Source organism: Fukomys damarensis, unplaced genomic scaffold (genome assembly GCF_012274545.1).
Source record: "Fukomys damarensis isolate Sample0158 unplaced genomic scaffold, DMR_v1.0_HiC HiC_scaffold_35, whole genome shotgun sequence".
Taxonomy (NCBI): domain Eukaryota; kingdom Metazoa; phylum Chordata; class Mammalia; order Rodentia; family Bathyergidae; genus Fukomys; species Fukomys damarensis.
This window is the reverse complement of record NW_022900947.1, coordinates 11,864,966-11,887,996: the sequence shown is the minus strand read 5'-3', so window position 1 is coordinate 11,887,996 and position 23,031 is coordinate 11,864,966. Positions and strand designations below refer to the sequence as shown.

The window sequence follows — 23,031 nt, the reverse complement described above, 5'->3', positions numbered from 1 at the left end:
CTTGATTGCATCCACATGTCTATGAACCTCTGTTTCCTTTTTTCTGTCCCTCCCCCTTTCCTTTTTTTTCTCAAACGGAATAATTTGCTAGCTTATTTGAGGTTCATTGACTCTTCTGTCAGCTCACATCTGCCCTTGTATTTATCTTAGTTAATTTTTCATTTTACTCTACTTTTAAACTCCAAAGTTTCTATATTTTTTAAATTACTTGTTTGTTCATATTTTCTGTTTGGTGAGATATTTTACTTATACTTTCCTCTAGTTCTTTATACCTGATTTCCTTTAGCTTTTTGGACCCGTCTTTAATGTTTCAAGTTTTTGTCTACTAAGTCCAATATATGAGCTTCCTCAGAGACAATTCTCATTGACTATTCTCCCCTTCGGTGAGGCCAAAATTGTTTTTTTGCATGACCAAGAAATTTTTCTTAAATCTGAATCTTTTTTCTAAAGCCTGAATATTTCAAGTAGTATAGTGTAACAACTGTGAAAATGAGATTATCTTCCACAACCAAGGTTTGTTGTTGATGTTTATTTACTTTCCAGAAGTGATTCCATGAAGGTGGCATTCTTTGTATTGTTTGCCCCACTGACTTCTCTGTTAGATAACTTAGTAGTTAGTGATTGAACAGAGATTTCCTTGCTTTTCCAGAACCATAAAGCTCTAGCTTTTTTGTAGAGTTCTGTGTGTTGGGAAGGGAGAATGGAGATAGACAGATTTTTGAAATATCATGTAGCTTGCTGTTCTGAGACTCCGCTGATTTTTTGTGAGTCAACATTGAATGTTTAAGTCTTTGGTTAATTCCCACAGTTCTTCAGTTTAATGGAAAAACACTCTCCTCTCTACCAAGAAAAGACCAAATGAACAAATAAAAATCAACAAATCACAAAAGACCTAAAACATTAATAGCGTCAAATTTGAAGAAAATAAACCAGCATTTTGAAGGATATTTTCTTAGATCTTTGTCTATTTTGGTCTTTTGTAAATAAACTTTTTTTTCTATATAGACTGGATTTTTGAAACAACTAAGGCCTACTATATTTTTAAACATTCTTCCTTTAGTTTTTATCTCTTTTTGCATTTTATTGTAATTAGCAATAAGAAACCAACGAGCAGCTTTCATATTTTGAAAATTTCCTAGGAAGATCACCCAATTCATTAAGCACATTTTCTGCTTTTCCAACTACTACATAAAACAGTGTTGTAAAACTTTTGCCGTCGTATAATCATGTATTTTCCCCTCCAGTTTCTAATATTTTTCCACCAGTTTTCACTCTGCTGCTTTCTTAAAGAGTATGTTCTATTTACATCTTTCTCAAGTTACTTTAGGCTTTCATTAATACTATTCCCAAAGCCCACTGCATGATTCAAACCACACCTGTGTTTGAGGTTTTTATTACAGCAGCTTCACACAAACATGTATCAAAATCTGTTTTATTTACTCACTGCTATGTTATAAATTACCTCTAAAATACAGCAGTTTAAAACAAACACTTATTATCTTATATTTTCTGGATAGCTTTGGTTCCTTTTCTCAGAAGGAAGATTGCAGTCCAGGGATTAGATGAGATTTAAATCTTCTTCTAAATTTCAATTTCCAGCTTCACTGGTTTGGCTGCTATCAGGAGAGTTCGGTACCTTTCTGTGTGAACCTGCCTGTGGGGCTCCTCACAGTTACCCCTTCCTCAAGCAAGTGAGGAGGGTGATGCAGGGACAGGAGAGTAAAGGGTAGAAAAAGAAATTTGAGAAAGGTCTGGGGGACAAAATATAAATGACTAAGAGTACTAGTGTTCAGCAGTATCTGTGATGGGAATCTCAATCATTTTATCTAGTCTCTAAAAGTAACATATACTTCCAATCTATCACCCATGATATATCAGGGAATGGACTGCACAGCTGTCTCATACTAGAAGGCACAGGAGTTATTGAAGGCCATCCTGAAGCTGGCTGTCACACTAATTAAACTTTTTAAATAAATCGACTTTGAAAAAGGAAAAATAGGCAAAAATAACTAAATCTGTCTTCTTTGGGGCAATGACCCACTTCCACGTGGTAACATTCTTTCTTTCCTAGACAGAAAACATTTTTCCCTCAGTTTCCATAGTCATTACTTCTTAAACACTCACTTGCACACCTGCCCGGGTAATAAAATCTGTGGATGCTGTCAAGTCCCTTATATAAAATGGCAAGTATATGGGAATAGTCACATTGTCCCTTTATGCTACTTGCCCAACCTTATAAAATTAAAAATTTTTTACCTATATCATTTTGTAGCCTAATTTTTTCTAACCTAAACTTTATGACCTTTAGTTTTCATTTGCTTGTATTATACTTATGACAGTTTTTACAAGTGATCCATTCTAACTAATCAGCAGCTGAGCAACATTGCCTTTGTCTCCTTTTTCTTTTTCTTTTTAAAATGCCAAAGTATAGCATCAAGGATACCAACAGTGAATGGGTGAATAGAACAGAGCTTAACATAGCTTTACACTCAATCTTAAACTATAGCTCTAGCCATAAGGTGATTAATAAGATTTAATCAGATCTCTGTTCTTTTTCTGGCAAATTTAGTCACTTTTAACTAATGAAATGCTGTCAGTCAAAAAAGACAGGACAGTTAAACAAATGCTTAAAAATAAAGGCTTCATTTCTTTTAAAAACATAATGCAAAGCAGGATTCAGTTGAAAAGAGATGAAAAAATAGTCATAGAAGGCTTTGAAGATTCCTGAGGGTAAGAAATAGTACACAAGGTCTGATAATAATATGGTGTTTAATTTTTTTTTAATTATGGTATAAGACATGTTGCCATTAATTCCCCTCAGATTATTCTCCCTCGCTTCAAACACCCTGGTTGTATAGCTGTTTACACTTTCTGAAGCAGTTATGATAAAAAAATATGGTGAATGTTGTGTCAGGTGCCATCCATTACACTTGTAAAAAATATGGTGTGTCCTCATCCACCTTCTCACTTCTGGCACCATATGGCTTCTGGCTCTTCCCCAAAGACAAAAGCACCATGAAAGATAAACATTTTGATTGATTCAAGGCATAGAACTGCCAGGACACTGCAGCTAAAGACACTCACAAAAAGAAATCACAGGAACAATGTGATACATGTGTTCAAATGAGTATTTTAAGGGTTATTAATGGCAGCATATTTTTAATGATAACTTTAAATATAAATCATTTTTTGTATCATACTTCATATTTGGAATTCCTGTGTATAACATGGAAACTTATTTTAGTATTTCGCTTTAGTTAGGGCACTATAATAATACTATTTATTCTGAGCCTACCAAAAACTCAAAATGGCTTACAGGGTTTGATTCTTTTATTTTCCATTATCGATATAGTTAATACTTGTCATTTTGTTATTCTAATAAAATATAATTACTCAGTCTGCATATTTTTGCTTGTCATTATTTCCGCTTATATACTCTGTGATAACAACTAACATTTGCTGATGTGTTAACAAGCAGGGTATAGAACTGAGTGTTTTAAGCTGCAGTTTTTTATAATGCTTATAGCATCCTGTAAGTAAGCTTTATTACAATTTCCCAAGTTATTTTTACATTAATGAGTGGCGGTATGTACGTAAATAGACTGAGTTTTTAAAGATGTCTTAAGATTCCAGCCTGCAGCTAATAAGTCTTTTAGTCCAGTGCCCAAACGAAGCAATGTTCTTATTCCCAGCCAGGTTCTAAGCAAAGAATAAAAGTGAAGGCTAAAAGGTTATTTTTCCTATAGACTTGTAGTCCCTTCTCTCTGTTTATCAGGAGTGAAATTTCTTTGTTTTGACAGAGGTAATATATCTAAAGCACATCTGAGACAGTGACCTGTGGATCAGATTTACTGACATTTATACAAGGCCAGTATAGACTTAAACTGGCTAGGTTACTTTTTGCTACCAAATATAGAGGTGGTCATGCAGGGGGTAGATTTGTGTTCTTCTTCTCTAAATGGTACATTTTCAGTCCCTTCTTGCTTTTAGTCATGGATCTGTAATGATAGATGCTAGTTGGGAAGACTTCAGATAATTTAATTAGTATATTCACTCTAATAATAATACCAAAGCTATGGAGAGTTATTTCTTCAACCTCTGACAGCCCTGGATCAGGGCAAGCCTATTTACATAAATACTGCTCTTCCTGGATAAGAGTTTAGTTATTTAAGGTACAGAGAATTAGTATCTCTTGAAGTAGGCCTATTGCTATAGGGAAAAAATGGGAAACCTAATCAAGTATGCCCAGTTAACCCTTCTCAATTTACCAATGACTCTGCATCTGAAGGTTAGAGTAAATAAAGGAATTGAAGTGAGTCCAGAAATATACATAATAAAGCCACGCCCCTAATAAGACTCTATCACAAGTAAACACTGTATTTATAAATGATCTATCACTCCACATCTCATGTAATAAAATGATTCAATAACTTATCTATTGCACAAGTTTTAGGCAGAATTATATATACCATTGCCCAATTTCATTTTAGTTGTACTGATGAGCATTTTTGGGGATTGAGGATTAAGACTCTCGGTAATAATGATGCCAATTTACAGGAAAATATTAGGACATGCATGCCAAAATACTAGTGAAGTCTTCTAATTTTATAGTTTACTTTCAGTGGCTCTATAAATAAATACATAAAGAATGCAGATGTGACAGAATATTAACAATTTTTAAGTCTTAAGGGAGACTGTGCTGTTGAATTTTTTATGCTCAAAATTTTTCTGTTTAAAAAATTGAAAAACGAAAAATCCTTGATGACATTCAGGATCTAAATGAAAGGCACATTTCACATAATTGAAGAATTTAATTGATACCAAGTTATAGCAGTTTAGATGTTTTCCTAGTCAGTATGTGTACTTTGTACATTGAATTACAAATTATGTGGTGGGCTAGAGATGTGACTCAGGGGTAAAGTGCTTGCCTAGCATGCGCAAGGCCCTGGGTTCAGTCCCCATTATTGGAAAAAACAGGCTATATTTACATGCTAAATGTTTTAATATTTAGTAAAATAAATTGGAATGAATATTAAAATTCTGAAAATAAGTTGTTTTGTTTCTTTATTTGACTTTTTAAAATCTAGTTCAGTTTGGGACAGACTATTTGCAAGACATGAGTGGATATGCCATGCTTTGGGGACATATGCAATCATAAAAGTAAATGTGGAAAGTTTCTATTGCTAATTTCCAAAAACCATTGGCAGTTGTGGACTGATGCTAAAAGACTTCTAATATTATTAATTTGTAACTTTTAAAAAGTTTAATGGTACTATGCATTTTTCTTTTTTAGTGATTATTGTATTTATTTCTTCCCTAGATCTTCCTCAGAACTGTGATCCTAACATTCCCCTAGTTGCTCAGGAATTAATGAAAAAGATGATACGTCAGTTTGCAATTGAGTACATTTCAAAAAGTGGTAAAATTCAAGAGAATAGAAATGGTTCAATTGGACCAAGTCTCATATGTAAAAGTATTCAAATGAATCAAGCAGAAAACTCCCTTCAGGAAGAACAGGAAGGCCCCTTAGACCTCACTGTGAATCGAATGCAAGAACAAAATACTCAGCAAGGTAAGATATTTGTGTGTGTGATATATTTTATGTTTTAATATGCTTAAACATATATATATATATAAGTTGTGTTCATGGAGAAATAAAGTAATACTGCTTTAATTTGCTTATGTAATATGGACTAAAGAGAAAGCAAGTTTAGAATTCATATTGCTTTTTTAACTATTTCTAAAAGAAAATTTGAGTTGCTCTCATCTCCTTTCACTAAATATGGCACAATACAAGTAAAAAGATATTTATGAGAGAATTATTTTTGCAGTGGCCAGCTGAAAACATTAAATAAGCCCTTGCTGTTCAGTTCTTTGTACTTAGATTCACAAAAAAAAAAGATTTATCTTCTAGTTATTTGTAATATAACTGGAAAAAAAGACATTGTAAGTGTGATAAGTATAATACAATCATATTAATTATACAGAAACATTTTTAAGAAGAAGCTTGAATGATAAAGGTTATGTTGGAATTGAATGATAAAGGTTATGTTGGAATTGAATGATAAAGGCAATGTTGGGATTATGTAGTGGAGGTTAATTGAAGGAGAACTATGATTTCACAGAAAGCAAAAAGAGGTTGTTTTTTTTTTTTTTTTTTTTTTTTTTTGGTTTTTGAGACAGGGTCTCACTAGGTAGTTGAAACTGACCTGGAACTCACTATGTAGCCCAGGCTGGGCTTGAACTCACAGCAATCCTCCTGCCTCAGACTCCCGAGTGCTGGGGTTACAGGCCTGCACCACCACACCCAGCCAAAAAGAGTATTTTTAAAGACAAGAATAGCCTTTTAAGTGTGTGGGGAGATTTTTATTTTCACAAAAAATAAATATTGCTGTACAGATGAAAGAACAAATAGTCAAGAATTGTGTCAAGTCTTTGAAGTTATAAAAAATTACTGTTAAATTTTATTCTAGAACCAGGGTGGTGGTACATGCCTATAATCCAAGGACTGCAAGAGTCTGAGTCGGGAATTACAAATTCAATCCCAGCTTGAGCAATTTAGAGACTAAGGAAGACACTGTCTCTAAATAGAAAATAAAGAGGGATAAGAGTGTATTTAGTACAAAGACTCTTAAGGTCAGTCCCTCATACCACCAAAAAAAAAAAAAAAAAGAACGAGAAGAATTGATTCTAGAATGTGGTGTAAGTTCAACTAGTATGCCAGTCAGGGAAGTGACATAAAGCATTTAAATGATTATAACCTAGCCAAGTCCATAAGTAACCAACCTGAGGTTGAAAAGAGTAATGATAGTTGTTAAAATATTTTTGATATTTAATAATTTTAATATTTGTGGTGAATTGTCATTTGTGATTTCAGTGTTTTTTAAGATAGAAATCACGTAGTATATTATGGTTTGTAGTATAGAGAACAAGGGAAAATGGTGATAGGTGAAGCTAAAAAACTAGATGGGGACCAGATTATGAGAAAACCTACAATATTGAGGATTTTTACTTTCTTGAGGGCCACAAAAAACTGCTAGGCCCATTTGGAATAGAATGACAAGATCTGTTTTCATTCATAAAAGCATTCTGCCTGCTATAGATTGATAGTGTCTCACATTAGCTTACCAAAACAAAAGTAAGCCACGTACTTTTTAATGTGTTTGTGTGTGTATGTGTGTGTACCCACTATGTATGATTGTTCTACAAATTAAAATTTTCAAGCTTCAAATAAAGATATTATAAGCAGTTCTTAAAAGTCTTGCTCTTTGTGATGACCTCACTGCTATTCTTATTACAAAATACTGTATACACTTTGAAAATTTTTATTAGCAATGACACATCTGTGTAAGTCCATATTTTAAATACATTTCTTAAGAATTAAAATTTTTCTGGCCCAATTTTACTGTTCCTACCTTATAGTTAGTAAAGGTCTTCGTAGTAGTAATAGTACCAGTAGTAGTAACAGCACTTCTTTTTTTGTTGTTGTGGTTATTTACTAGTGCTTAACATTTTTCATTTCATTCATTGCATTTCATACAGAGAAAGTCTTAATTTTTTAACAATACTCATTTAAGCCAGTTTGCCATCTTCTGAGTTACATAATTCAAATTAGATAGTAATGTGTAAGTCCAGTGTGTACTCTTAATGGTCCATTTGGTTCTGTTATTACTGAATACTTGAGAATGGATGATTTGTAAAAAATAGAGATTTATCTTTTACAACCCTTGGGACTGAAGAGTCCAAACATGTGGGGTCTGGGCCAGGGATCTAGCTCAGTGGTTCTGCTGCTGCCTTGATTTCCAGTACAAAAAAAATAAAGTAGCAAATATGTGGGGTCTTTGTCTACAAGGCTGTTCTTGCTGTACCAGCTCATGGCTCCAGGGGAATTAGAGAGAAGAGTTTATTCCGTATTAGGGAGCCACTCCTGGAATCCCTCGTGCCTTCATTGCTTCTTAATTGAAGAAGGAACTATGTTTTTCAATACATGTACCTTAGGAGACACACTCAAACCATGAATAATGTATGTAATCTATGTATCTATGCCTATAAATCTCTAAAACCACCCCAAATAGTTTTAACTTGATGCACCTTTAAACAACAGATATTTTCTGTCTCACACAAGCTATTTCAGAAAATTGAAAATACAGAAAGGTTAGTATAAACTTCATACTAACAACAGACAATGATAGCAAAGAAAAGAAAATTACAACCCATAAACCTAGGCTCAGATTCTTAAATAAGTATCAACAAATTGAATATAGTGAAATATAAAAACATGATAAATAATGACTAGAGAAACATGGATAATTAAGCTTTTGAAAAACTTTCATGATTTTCCAAATTAAATTATAGAATCCTTAATAATTACAGAAAAATCATTCTATAAAAACTGTCACATTTATGATTTTTAAAAAGTTATCAAGCAAAAAATAAATGAGCCTTTCTACTACCAAAAACATCATAACTTGCTTTAATAAAGGACAAGCCAAAAATGCACACAATCACCAGTTTTAAACATTTTCTGAGGTTCCTAACCCCTCAATTAAAATTCAGCTTTTAAAAACAGTAGCAGCAACATCAGGAAAAATACCTAAGAATGAAATGAATAAACTATATAAGACCTTATGGAGAACATTGTGTAACTTTATTGAAGGACATAAAGGTTGACTTCCAAAATAAATGTTTATAATTTAAGTAAATATAATGACTATTTACCTTTAATCTGCTTACAATTCAGTGTTATTTCATTCTAATATTTTTTTGTTAAATGTGGTTTGTTGAACTTAAAATTTACAAGCAGAACTTATAGACCCAACAATATCCAAGTCAAAGTACTGAGGGACTTGCTTTAAAACCTGTCAAGACTTATGCAGCCCATAAGGGTGATGTTGTCATGATACAAATTAGTAGGACAGATTCGCAAGCCCAGAAATCTTCGCAGCATTACTGATAAAAGACAGACATCATTATAAATCAAAGGGTAGGATAGACTTACTATTCACTAAACAGTTCCAGGGCATTTGGTTACCCACATCTTGGTGTGGGAGGTAGAGATGGACCCCTTCCATGAGAAACACAGTTGTTGGTTTTTTTCTCTCTTTCATTGAGTTTATTGGTACATTTTATGTATACAGTACAGTTACATTCATCATTGGGACCTTGTACCTTTACATGACAGGTCTTGGTTCTCATTTTTTCCCCTTGTCCCTGCCCTCCCTTCGCCCTCTCCTCCTCCCTGTTTACAAACACTTCATTTTCATTTTCTCATATTTTTTTCTTTTCCCTTATTAGCTTTCCCCTACCCTTCCCACTTCCCCTACACCTTTTAGCCCCTTTCTTCTTATTTCACATTGTCAATTGTATCATTAGGATCTTATGTACCATTATAGTTTCTTGCACCAGAGAAACTATTTGGTATTTATACATGTGTGACTTATTTATTTCACTTAGGAGTATATCCTCAACACAGTTTTAATTAAAGGGTAATAAGAGTTTCCGAATTCTCCTTTGGATTAAGAGGTAATATAATTCCTAAAATTAAGGATAAAGTCTTAACAGCAGTTGTGGAAAATTTTCTGCTACTATCATTTGAAATACACATTTCACTTTATCTTTTATCAAATTCATTGAGTCAGACATTGGATCTTCTCATTCTGTCTTCCATGTCTTATTAATTTTCATATTTCGTAGCTCTGTCTCATTGTGATATATCCTGCTTAATTTGTTTAGAAGTCTTTTCCAATTCACTAATTCTCTCAAGCTGTTTGAATCAGTGGTTAACCTTGTACTTGCGCCTCTACTGATTTATTATATTTTTTTATTTCCAAAAGTCATTTTTTTAGAAAAATATATATGTCTATCAGCATTCCTGTAAGCTAGATGCACTTTAAATTCAAGAGGTACATAAGTGTGTTCATGTAAAATGTCACTGGACTACCTTAATTCAGCCATATATTATATTAATGTATATTTTTCCACAAAATCATTTTAATGCTTAAATTGATACTTAGCTGAATAGTATTTTATTTTGTGGAAGGATCACATTGTATTTAATTATGTATCTTAGATATATGAATAACATACTGAGTTAAAGTTTTGTACTTAATTTTTACCTTGGAAAAATTTCCTATCAGTGAAATTGCTGTCAAAGAGCATGCATAAGGGCCAGGGATTTAGCTCAGCTGTTCCACCACCTGCCTTGCAAAGTTTAAGGACCGGAGTTCGATCCCAGGTACCAAAAAAAAAAAAGCATGCCTAATACTATTGGAAGTGTAAAGGTGGAGAAGGGGGTGACATGGTAACCCGAAGGAGATTTTAGGGTTGGAAGTGGTAATTTAGGTGCTCTTCATAAGAATTTTCAGTTCATGAAAATTCATTAAACTGTCTACGTAGAGATATACTTTTTTAAAAATACCATATTTCAAAAAAAATTTTTATGAACATATGGTCAAAATTTTTTCTCCCAGTATATTATTTGAATAAATATGCATCTGTTTTAAAGTAAATAAAACTGCTTGAATTTAGAGAACTAGTGTAATACAAGGGATAAAGAAAAATGTTCTTTTAAAAATATTTTTCACTGATACTGACTTCAAACCTTTTAAAAACTTGATTTAGTTCAATACTTACAAGAGAAAATGAAAAATTACTATAATGAAATTCTTAAATGACATTTTATTGAAACTTTGTGTTAATTTTACCAGTAGCATTTTCATAATTTGGCATTGTTAAGTTTTTAAGTCCTAAATTCATAGAAAGCTTTTGTTCTGATTTATATTGTTGCTTATCATTATCAGTAAATAATAGAAGAATATGAATTTTATAAGATTTCAGATATATATATATATATACACACACACACACATATACACATACACAGAATAAAGCACATTAGGAAGAAAATAACCTTCCCTTTAAAAATAAAAAATGCTTGGGCTGGGACAAATACAAGGCCCTGAGTTCAACTCCCATTACAAAAAAATATATGTATATATATTATAGAAGGACGCAGGTGTGGGAAGGGAAAGCCAGGTTTCAGGTTTGATATGCTACTTCTAAATTGTATTGATTCTTTTATCCTATGATTGAAACTTCATAGTTAAATTAATAACAATAAATGTAAAATTAGAACTGGGATAAGCAAAGGAATGCTTGTAAAATTTGGTAATGTTTTTTTTAATAACATGGGTTTATTAATATATACTCATAAGAAACATGTAGAAAACAAAAAGCATGTGGGCAGGGCAGATATATTCACACACAAAAATAAATGTACATATGCATATGCATGTAAGTATGCTTACACAAATACACTTTCATATTTAATTGCTTAAACTTTTATCAACCAAATACCCTCATTTTGTGTATTTCCATATTTTGGTTGTTTTTTTTTACAAGTTTCACATTTCTATTGAAGTTTTATTGTACTTTTTAATAAGATTTTAGAGCATTTGCATGTTCCTATGTTTTATTAATGCCTTTAATGAGTATGTTAAATTGAATTCTCAAATTGGAGAATAGGTACATACTGTAATTTATCTATCCTTTTAGTATGCAGGAATTTATCTGTGATACTGAAATTTTCTATGTCTCTAAACATGAAAGTATTTTCATTTTAACTATTGACGTAGATAGCTAAAAGTGTAAACATAGGGTTTTTAGTAACATTGCTGGATTGCTTTCGAAAGTTTTGAATTCCTACTGCTAGTATTTGATAGCCCAAATTTATTGCGTTCTTACCAACATTATAGTTTGTCTTTTGAAAATATAGAGATCAAAATTTGGTTAATACAAGCTCTAGAACATGTATGTTTGAATTTGAATGCCATTTTCACTGCTTACAGCATTGCCATTGTGCAATTCAATTAACCCCATTCAGTTTCAGTTTGTCATTAAAATTTAAATTTAATAAAACCTATTTATGTCATTGGATTGTGAGAACTAAATGAGTTAAAACGAGTAGTACTTTGCACACTTGAGTATAGAAAAAATATATTGTTATATAATTAGATATCATGTAAGTTACTAATTTCTATCAATTGAATATGTATGATTAATAATTGAAATCATAGGACTCTCCTAGTGAGCACAGTAACAAAAATCTACAAAAAGCCAAAGGCTGACTAAAACAATACATTGAGGGACTGAAAAAAAAGAAAAGAAGATCCATTTCAGGAAATAGATAAGAAATGTTCAGAGGTAAGATGGAAGGAGCAATGAGGTATTTAGTACTATTATAACATAATTTTGTGTGAAGCGGTTTTATATGTTCAGCAGTGATTGTGATAAACATTTCGTTGATGGTGATTATTTTAGCATGCAGAAATTAATTTGAAAAATGTTCTCTTGTACAGACCATATAAAATGTATGTAATATTTTCTCGCTTCACCCATCTTTTACCTCATGCTTATAGTCACCTATAAATTGAGCTTCACCATCTGCCTTGCATAGCACCTGGAAATCAGTAGTATTGAGAGGAATTAATAAAGAATGTAGGGCCGGGGATTTAACTCAGTGGTTCCACGCAAGCATAAGGTCCCAAGATCAATCTCCGGTACCAAAAAAAAATTTATTTCACACATTCGATACTCATTCATTGAAGGAATTAATGGTCATCAGTCTTGACATTGTTGTAGAAAAGTATTTATTAAAATAAAAAATATGGAAATTTATGATTAAAAATTATTCTAGCCTCTTTTACTTAAAGACATTTTTGTTTAAAGCTAACTGATTTGTCAGATGCCAAACTTTTGACTCTTAATTTCAAGGGTTTTTTGTTGGTAAGGGTCTACTACATATGAATTGGTGTTACTGAGTTGAGTGAGGCACTGATGAATCAATAAATAAGTGTTTATTGAGCTATTGCTAATCTTAGCTCCTTGCTTAGGAAAATGAGAAATGTGAGTAATATTCAAGTAATTATATTTATTTAAATATAATGAACATAATTACCCTATAGCACTCTTGGGCAAATAATAATATGACAAAAATATGTAATAGAAAAGTATACAGGATCTTAGGAGTGTAAAAGAAGAGTAGGGAAGAACTGAAAACCTTTGTGGAGATGAGTCTGAGGGATGTGTGCAGTTTGTCAGGCCAGTAGAGAACAGAGCATAACTTTGAGAATGGACAAAAGGCCTAGTAAAAGATGAAAAAGAATGATGTCCTTGGAGGAGTGGAAAACAATTGTATATTATGAGGATTCTGGTTGACCTCTTTGAATGGATTCTTTATCAGAAATTTGTATGGAAATGCAGAAGAGATAGTTTGCAAATGAAATAATTGAAATCTTCATTTTAACCAAAAAACAATGAAATATTGATACTCAGGAAATTGTTGAATTTGATCATGGCCTCAATTTTACAAACATTGGTTCACTTTTAAAGTTATCTCTGGTAGTGTTACATATAAAATTACCTGGCCTGTTGAAAGATTTATACTGGCCTATCTTTAATTCTAAATGTTTTGTATAGTGTTTGATCAGAAATAATTAAATTGTAATGTTAAGTGTTCTGTCTGCAACCAGAAATGAAAACAGTGATGTGTTTTATGATTAGGGAAATTTTCAAACACATAGAAAAGTGAAGTATAATAAACATGTACCCATCACCTAGAATTAATAAAAGTGTCATTCAGTCATACTTTCTTCTCATTTATATTCTCTTAACAAACTAAAGATCTGTTAAGATGTCTTTTATCCTTTCATTTTACCTTAGAAGCAATCATTGTCACTATTTATGTATCTATAAACAAAATAGTTTGTGAGTGTACACGCATGCAATTTAAAAATGTACATAAATAGCATGCTAAATGCACTCTTGTTTAATCCTGAAATTTGGAAGTGCCTGCTAAAGTTCAAAATGTACAAAACATCACCATCTGGCACTTCCATTTCTAGATGTATATATTAGAGATTCTTATAACAAGAGCAGATGAACATGCATTTCAGCATTATTTGTAACACTGAAAAACTAAAACCATCTATATATCTACCAATACATGAATGAGAAAGGGAGAATGCAGAGAATGCGATGTGGTGAAAGTGAATTAATTATAGCCCCCTTTCTGCCTGGTTTATATCATCAACCCTATAAAAGCATAATAGGTGCTTAGTTTTTATCCACTGAGTAAATTATTAGAATTTGTAAATAAATACATATAAAATAACCTAGTTATGACGTGATTACTCCATTTTGAAGGACTGGTGCAGATAGATATAATCACCATTGAGCTAGACTATAAATAACCAGCAAGATAAAAAAATATACTCTATACATCTATTCCTCATCTTTTTTCTCCATCCTTCTTCCTCAGCTGTGTCTCCCCTTTTCATTTCCTTTTCTTTTCTAATTCACCCAATTATAGCGGCAACTCTTTGATACTTTCACTTCTTGAACTACAAGGTTTATGGTTTTTTTAAAAAAGAAAGGAATCATGATAATATTAACAAAATGCTTTAGTGTAAGTGATAATACTACCAATGAAAAGTGGTATTTTTCTACAGGTTACTAAAATGTACCAAAAAACTGTTAATGTATATTAGAACTATTACATTTTTATGTATCTTTTGTTTGCTATGTAAATATTTACTATGTACATGTTTACTATGATTAAAGAATTTTAATGTGACAGAATTTTGTTGTACATTTTTCACTACAGACTATCATGTATTAATGTAGTTATTAAATCCTTTTAGAACAAACCTTTAACACAGGCAGCCTAGATGTGGAGAAGGAACTGGAAAAAAAATAAAAATAAAAGCATTGCTTATCAGGCTTATCATTCAGACTTCCTAAATGAATGCATCAGAAATGCTCAACTAATCAGGGTAGGTCTCTCAAGGACAGAAGATAGTTTATGTCTACTCATCCTGGGCTGTGTGTGGTAATGGTTCATAATGGACAGAAAATCTTTATTGCATTATCAAGGGAGCTATAACTTAGTTTACACAGTTTGTGTAAAGGAGAAAAAGATAGGGTTCCCTGTACCTCTTTTCATTATTTCTGTTTTGTGGAATAATTAGATTTTAGTTGCACACATTGAAAATATAAAAGAGTTTAAATATGAGATAGTTTCATTTTTTCTGAAACTCTAAGAATTACAAACTTAGAATTAGTTTACATGCTGTGAGTTGTATGTAAAATGTGAACAAAATCAAAATTAGTACATGTTGATGAATATAGTTAGGCAGTAATTATTACTTGAAGTAAATAGTAAAGTTTTAATTGCTGAAGGATAGGAAGTGATAGTAAAACATGGAAAAGACATTTCCTCTTTTAGTAAGCTCTGGCATTCTAACTATGTTTAATGAAATGCCAATGAGTAAGTTAACATCCCTGACCATAGGAATTCAGTCTCACAGGAGAAAAAATATATGTAAATCAATAAATCCATGATGGTGTCATAGGTAATACAGGATGCTGTTGGGGGGCATCAAAAATCTGTAAGGATGAATAGATACTTGACAAGTCACATAGGCACTAGGAATGTTCTAGGCCAGTAGTGGCAAACCTATACCACAAATGCTGCAGCCAGTTGTTTGTTATCAGTGCAAGCTCTAAAAGGTTTGCCATCACTGCTTCAGGCAGAAGAAATGATGTAATGCTGTTTGAGAGAAATTACACCACATAGCAAGTTTGAGAAGCTACATCTAGTTTTATATACATTAGAAGTATAAGGTTTGATATGAGTTGAAAACTGAACATAAAAGTAGGCTGTGAATCAACTGGAATGTGATACTTTAACAATTTTTAAAGATACTACGTGCCCGATTCTTTACCTCTCCACTCTCTCCTTTTAACTTTCTAATCTAGGCACTCTAATCACTATCCACACTGAATGTCTTCCAGTTCTTCCAAATTCAGCAAATTTTTTTGAATATTTATTGTGTGCTGGGCATAATCATAGGCAAAGGGGAGATACATCAGTGAATAAAGTAGATATGTTCTCTGCCTTCACATAGCTTACAGTCTGCATCTAACACTGATATGTAGGCAACTAGTATACAGCTTGTTATGTGTTAAATAATACAGTAAACATTGCTGGTGTGGGAACACCAATTAAATCCATGTGTGTCCTGAGTGAATGAATAATGAGTAAGATTTGATGAGAATTAGAATTAAGGTCATGGGAGTCAGAAGGAATAGAAGAGAAGAACTTTTAGACAGAGGCAACCAAGTGAAAATGTGAAAGCCTAGAGATGAGGAGAAATAGCACTTTTTCAGCAGGCTTCCCTGCGCCATCATAGCCCATTGCAGTCCATTCTTCCCACATCAGATTGATCTTTTAAAAACATAAACATGTCAGTCTTCTCAGAATCCTTCAGGGGCTTCCTGAAAAATAAAATTCAGTGTTCTAACCATGGCCCCCAGTTGCCCTACTTGACTTTTCCTACAGCGTGCCTGATCTTACCACACTCTTATCTTGGCTTACACTACTCCAATCATTGTAGCCTCTATGCTATTCCTTTAGAATTCCAGACATGATTTCATATTTAGTATTGATAGCCATTTGCCATGATTCATGGTCTTTGCACAAACTGTTCTTTGTAGAAGCTTTTTCCAACATGTCTAGTTGGTTGGTGACCCCTTCTTCAATCAAAGAGTCCTGTACTGACATTTTATAAAGCAAAAGCCTTGTCAGTCCCATCTTCATTATGTTAACAGTTTATTGCACATTATTTTTCATAATTGGAGATGGTAGTATTGTATGAATTATCTTACTCATTCTAAGCACCATGCGAATACTTTATATGATTGTTTTTACTGCTACTTTCCTAATGTTTAAACACTTTTATATATAGTTCTAAACACATATTATTCAATTCTACATAGGTTATGGATACGATATTTTTATTATACCTTTTATGGATACGATATTTTTATTGCACCTTTTCATTATATCTACCTGAGTACATAACTGTTATGTGAATTGATATCATTAAAGCCCAATTTTTAACCAAGTTAAATTTTTAAATATATTTTTAAACATACATATTCTTATAATAAGAATTTTCAATTTTCTTAGCTAATAGTGAAAACATTCATAGTATTGTGTAGTGCATAGTTCTGGGTTATAAATTCATAGTTAAGAGCCAGGGATATTGCTCAATGGCACAGCACTTGCCTGGCAAGCACAAGATCCTGAGTTTGATCCCTAGTACTAAAAAATAAATTCATAGTTAATTGCTATTGATACTGCAGCATGTGAGATTTAATAATGTCTGAATCACTGTGGTTACATATGTAAACCCAGTATTATAATAATATTAAAAATAACTTCATTTTAGGGCTGGGGATTTAGCTCGGCGGTTCTACCACCTGCCTTGCAAGCGCAAAGACCAGAGTTCGATCCCCCATATCCAAAAAAAAACCTTCATTTTAAAATACAAAAACTTAAGCAGTTGTTTTGTAACAGGTTTTTTTCCTTTAAAGTTATAACATTATCAGTGATAACTTCAACAAATCAAAGATACAGCTACAATATATTAAATAGGCAAAGATTAAACTATTGTGCATTTCAGTTGTTTAAGATACTACAATTTTGCACAGAACTCTCAAAAATATATTGGTTATAGAGTGGACACTTTGCCAAGAGTTTATGTGCCACATATTGCTAGTCCTAGTCAATACTAATTATAGGAAAACTGGAAGGGGATGTTGCCAGAACTTCTGCCATGGGTCCTGGCCTCCTGTGAGCCACTATAGAACAAGGTGAATTGAAGAAGACAGGAAACTAGACTTAGAGTGAGGAAGTTGGGTCTCGGCACCAGGTCGTTGCTGCTCTGAGCAACAAAGACAAAGGCCCCCAACCACATCCAGTATTTATTGAATACAGTCTTGGGAAGGAATAAGAAATAGGAAGGAATAGCCTGGTATGCTTTGAAGGCATCTAGTGACATAGTGCGGAACACCTGGCATGACGGCACCACGCAGGTCTGTTAGGGAATAAGCACTGCTTATCTTGCTTGGATAGAACAAACAGGTGCTAGGACCAGGTGCGTTTAGCAAGTAACCCACAAGGTCACTGAGAAGCCACAATTCAGGGAAAAGGATTTTAATTGGAGTCACACTGACCTCAGCTGCACATAATTCAGCAGAGCCCTGCCACTTCACATACCAGGGCCTAGGTTTCTGTGGCAGCCACTGGGGGAGAAAACATACTTGCCGAGTCCACCATCTGACATTCCCATTTGAATCACATAGAGCTTTGATAATGACTCCTGATATAAAACAATATAGCCAAATTATGAAAAGCAAGAAGCAGGGGCTGCTCATAGCCCACTAATACTGGGCAGGGATGTCTGCAACAATCATTCAGTTATTTTACTCATCATCACATTTCTATTGTTCTGTAAAACTTATATCTCTTCCACTTTCCAAGCATAATCTGTACAGCCTTGAGTGGAAAACAGTCTTGGATGAACAGTTTATGGCTCTTAACACTGTACAGTGGTAGAAGAGGTGACCTAGAGTTGATTCTAAACAGATTTTTCATTTTATAATCTATTAAGTTTCTTCAAATCGAAATCATCTAGCATTGCCTGCCCCACTGATCTTTTTTTCCTATGTAGTGCCTTCCCAGTCATGTCCTGTTACTAAAACCATTTAAGATGAATAGATAATGACCACATATCAAATACAAGTGTCAATTTTTAGATCATAAATTAGTAGATCAGCAAGATATGAAATGATAAAATTTAAGGGTTGCCTATCTGTTACAAATATAAAGTTTTTTCTCTTGCAAAAATTATAGGGGATGGAGTGTTAGATCTCTCTACAAAGAAAACCAGCATAAAATCTGAAGAGTCATCCATATGTGATCCTTCTTCTGAAAATTCAATGGCTGGGTAAGCAATATCTAGGAAATATAAGTTAATATTAATATAAAATTATCTCTACAGAGAACTCTTCTATTCTGCGTAGTACTGACATATGTAGTTTTCCTCCTGAATTTTTTCACTCATAGTGTGTCTCATACCTTTCATTTGTCCTTTCTCTTCCTTTTTTATTCTTTCTGTTAAAGAAAAGTTATCAGAACAATCACCAAACTTTAGTTAGTTCTTGTTAAAAATGAACTACCAACTTAATCATAGAATACAAACTAAGAAGCAGGACAAGTAAGAGAATTTTAAATATCCAGGTGGAAATTTTAAGGGAAATATGTACTCTAAATACTTAATTTTGTAAACCAATGAACAAATTCTAAAAGTTCTGTACTTACTAATTCTTAAAGCTAGTCTATAGTATTTACATTTTTTTCATAGTGCTTTAGATGTGGTGGCAAACGATTTAATATATTTAGCAATCACCACAAAAATTCCTGTTTTGAAAAGCAGTCATTAAATTAATTTAAAACAATAATTAGTGAAATGCTATTCTGTTGGATTTTGGGGGGGTTTGTAACTTTTGCATCTTCCCATTACATACAAAGCTTTTTTGTCACATTAAATCTGACTTGTAGAGCATAATTTGATCAAGAAAGGCTGCAGTAGGATTTGAGTCGTAGGGTATAGTAAACTTTCTAAGAACTGAAAATTACAACACTTCTAAAATAGAAATAACTATTATAGTATCTAAAGTGAAATTACTGTGTTCAAATACAGCCTGTTTCAAATCTTAATTTTTTTCTAGAGGAAAATTAATCTTGTGGGAAAACAGAATGTTTATGTTTGGAAATACTCTTGCTGCTACAAATTTCCTTTAAATGGGTTGACTCTTTTATTACTTGTTTAGCGGTAACGTCACGTTTCTACTAACAAAAACTCCTTTAGGATTTGGGTATTTTTTTTTATAATGGAACTCTAATTGTACAAATAAAAATTATATGTGTTGCTCTGCAAGCATCTTTCAGAAGAATAGCAACATCATGAGAGTATTTTTACAAATACTGAGTTAGGATTTTATGTTCTTGGAAGGTTTGCCTGTTGAGGCCACCGTACCATTGACACATTGTCCTACCAGGACTGTAGCATTTGCTTTGATAAGGAGTAACTACTACATCTCACAGACTTAAAAGTGTCATAAGCAGTGATGTTACCTAAGCAAGGAGTATAATAAAGGAGTGGACCCTTCCCTTCCATAGCTGTGTGAGAGTCTCTCATGCATCAGTTTACCATCGTTTCATTCCATCCATCCAGGAGACTACACAGAAACAGAGAGGACTATGTGGAAAGAAGTGCTGAGTTTGCAGATGGTTTGCTCTCAAAAGCTTTGAAAGACATTCAGTCTGGAGCACTGGACATAAATAAAGCAGGCATACTTTATGGCATACCTCAAAAAACTTTACTTCTCCACTTAGAAGCCTTACCAGCAGGGAAGCCTGCATCTTTTAAAAACAAAACTCGAGATTTCAATGATAGTTACTCATATAATGACAGTAAAGAAACTTGTGCAGTACTACAAAAAGTAGCCTTGTGGGCAAGAGCTCAAGCAGAGCGCACAGAAAAAAGTAAACTCAATCTACTTGAAACCTCAGAATTAAAATTCCCAACAGCTTCCAGTTACCTCCATCAGTTAACGCTACAGAAAATGGTTACTCAATTTAAAGAAAAAAATGAAAGCCTTCAATATGAAACTTCAAATCCTACTGTACAGTTAAAAATTCCTCAGCTACGTGTAAGTTCTGTTTCAAAATCACATCCTGATGGTTCTGGTCTGCTGGATGTTATGTATCAAGTGTCCAAAACCTCTTCAGTCCTAGAAGGATCAGCTCTCCAAAAACTGAAAAATATACTCCCTAAACAGAACAAAATAGAATGTTCTGGGCCTGTAACTCACTCAAGTGTTGACTCTTACTTTCTACATGGGGACCTCTCTCCTTTGTGTCTTAATTCTAAAAATGGAACAGTTGATGGAGTCTCTGAAAATACTGAAGATGGATTGGATCGTAAAGATAATAAGCAGCCCAGGAAAAAACGTGGCCGCTATCGGCAGTATGATCATGAAATAATGGAAGAGGCTATTGCAATGGTAATGAGTGGAAAAATGAGTGTTTCCAAAGCACAAGGAATTTATGGGGTACCTCACAGCACTTTAGAATACAAGGTAAAAGAAAGATCTGGAACACTGAAGACTCCTCCGAAGAAGAAACTACGATTACCAGACACTGGGTTATATAATATGACAGATTCAGGGACTGCCAGCTGCAAGAACAGTAGCAAGCCTGTGTAGATTACTTGTTAGGAAAATGTTTGCGTGTATGTGTGTGTGTGTGTGTGTGTGCGTGTGTGTGTGCGCGCGCGCTCGTGCATTTGTGTGTTTGCGTGTATGTGCACAGGTGTGTATTTGTGTGTCTACATATACATGTGTGGGAATTACAAATGCTCATTCTGACAGGCGACATGAAATTTTACAGTTCAAAAACCACTTACATGCCTTTTGAAAAGTTTTATTCAGGGTTTTCACTGTGGACAGAATTATATAGTTGCTTAATTCTGGTAGTTTGTATTTAATCCTTGTATAAATAGGTGAAAAAGATTCAGGTTTTCTTTAGTAGTCAGTAGCATAAAGCGTGGGAAAACAAGTAATTGTAAAGTGAAACATTTTTATTGGTGAAAGAACATTCTGGCCATTCAGTTGAACCATCTTATAATTGAAATATGATATTAATAGTTTATAAACATTTTAACATAACATACTTATTATAAGTATGTGAAAGAACCAATCAAAGTTTAAATACCTATCTCCTTACTAAGAAAAGTTAATATATACAGTATTAATACACTACAGTACATTTTATGAAATATAAAATGCACTCAAGTGCATCCACCAGGAATAGAAAAGAAAACCTTAAAGGACATGTATATGAAATTTAATATTTATCATTTAATAGTTGATTTAGCAGGAAATTGGGGTTTACAAGGTATATGCTTTTTTTAAAAAACTGAAACATAGTTAACCCCAGCAGCTATAGAATCTTTTAATATAAGATGGAATACTAAGAACAAAAAATAATTTAAATTTAATTATTAAAATAATTTAATTTTGTTTTTCATTTGAAAAATAAACTAATGTGTAAGGTTAGAAAAGAAGGTTGGAATGCAACTTAGAGCATGTTTATAATGTGCACAGAAAAAGTTTGAGAATGATAATTTTGATTTAAATGTGCTGGTTAGTTGATGTTATGACTACTTTAAATTTTAAGGATTGTGACACACTCCTACTATTGAAAAAACCTCAGTGTAACTTTAATATATTTGCTGCTGTAACATTTCAAAACATTTTCAGTTTATCAAAATGAATTACAGATTTCATTTTGGTGGGCGATACATTATCATTTTGCTAATAACCAAATTTGCAGTTTTTTCAGGGTCTTGAATAGATTTACAGATATTTAACACTGAAGCTGTTTTGAACTTTCAGTAATGTAAACTCTCTACTAATTGGGTAGTTAGAAGCTGGGCAGTGCATTTTAAATTTTACTAGACCAGTAATTTTTTATATAGCAGTTTTAAAATATGAGTCAGAGTATTCATGTTGAATTTATGGAGTATGCAGTTTTAGTGGTAAAATGTTATAAAGCATGTGCCTCCATATAAAGAATGGGGGTTTGCTTTATATATTCAGAATTTTTGGAGTGCCCCCCTTTTCTCTGTTAAAATTCAGGTTCTGATCATTTTTCTAAGCCAGTTTTTTATGTCCAAAAGGAATTCTTACAGCTGAAATAAAAAACAAGTGCACCTTGTCAAATACTTGTGTTTCTACACTTGTGTTTGTATATATTTAATGATCACATATACATTTAATAGAGAAAAGATTTTCAGCTATTAAATTTAAGAGCTGCTTACATGTAGTTAAAAAAATTAAAGAATAAGAAAATAGACAACCAAGCTGTTATTTGATCTCTGAGATCTATATTGAACACCCTTCAGCTGCTAAAAGTTAATCTGCATACTAGGGTATGAATCCTCTTGCTCCTCCCCACCCCTAAGAAAATATACATAATAGATTACAAAACAGCAGATGTCAGGGTCATCTTTCTTTTTGAAGAATTAAGCCATATTTTGTGAGGGCCAGAACTTGGATTAT

At 32.9% G+C, this 23,031-nt stretch overlaps 1 protein-coding gene across 9 annotated transcripts in view; it reads left to right on the top strand.

The window, feature by feature from the left end:
* Positions 1–23,031, top strand: part of Lcorl (ligand dependent nuclear receptor corepressor like) — a 171,712-nt gene that overhangs the window by 106,925 nt on the left and 41,756 nt on the right. For 8 of the 9 annotated variants that reach the window (XM_010641902.3, XM_010641894.2, XM_033758938.1 and 5 more), the window contains 2 exons: positions 5,321–5,572; positions 18,758–18,851. In XM_010641902.3, the coding sequence (XP_010640204.1) occupies positions 5,321–5,572; positions 18,758–18,851 (346 nt within the window). Of the gene's footprint in view, positions 1–5,320; positions 5,573–18,757; positions 18,852–20,141; positions 21,809–23,031 lie in introns of those variants that run through there. The other variant, XM_010641900.3, reaches the window with a different exon arrangement.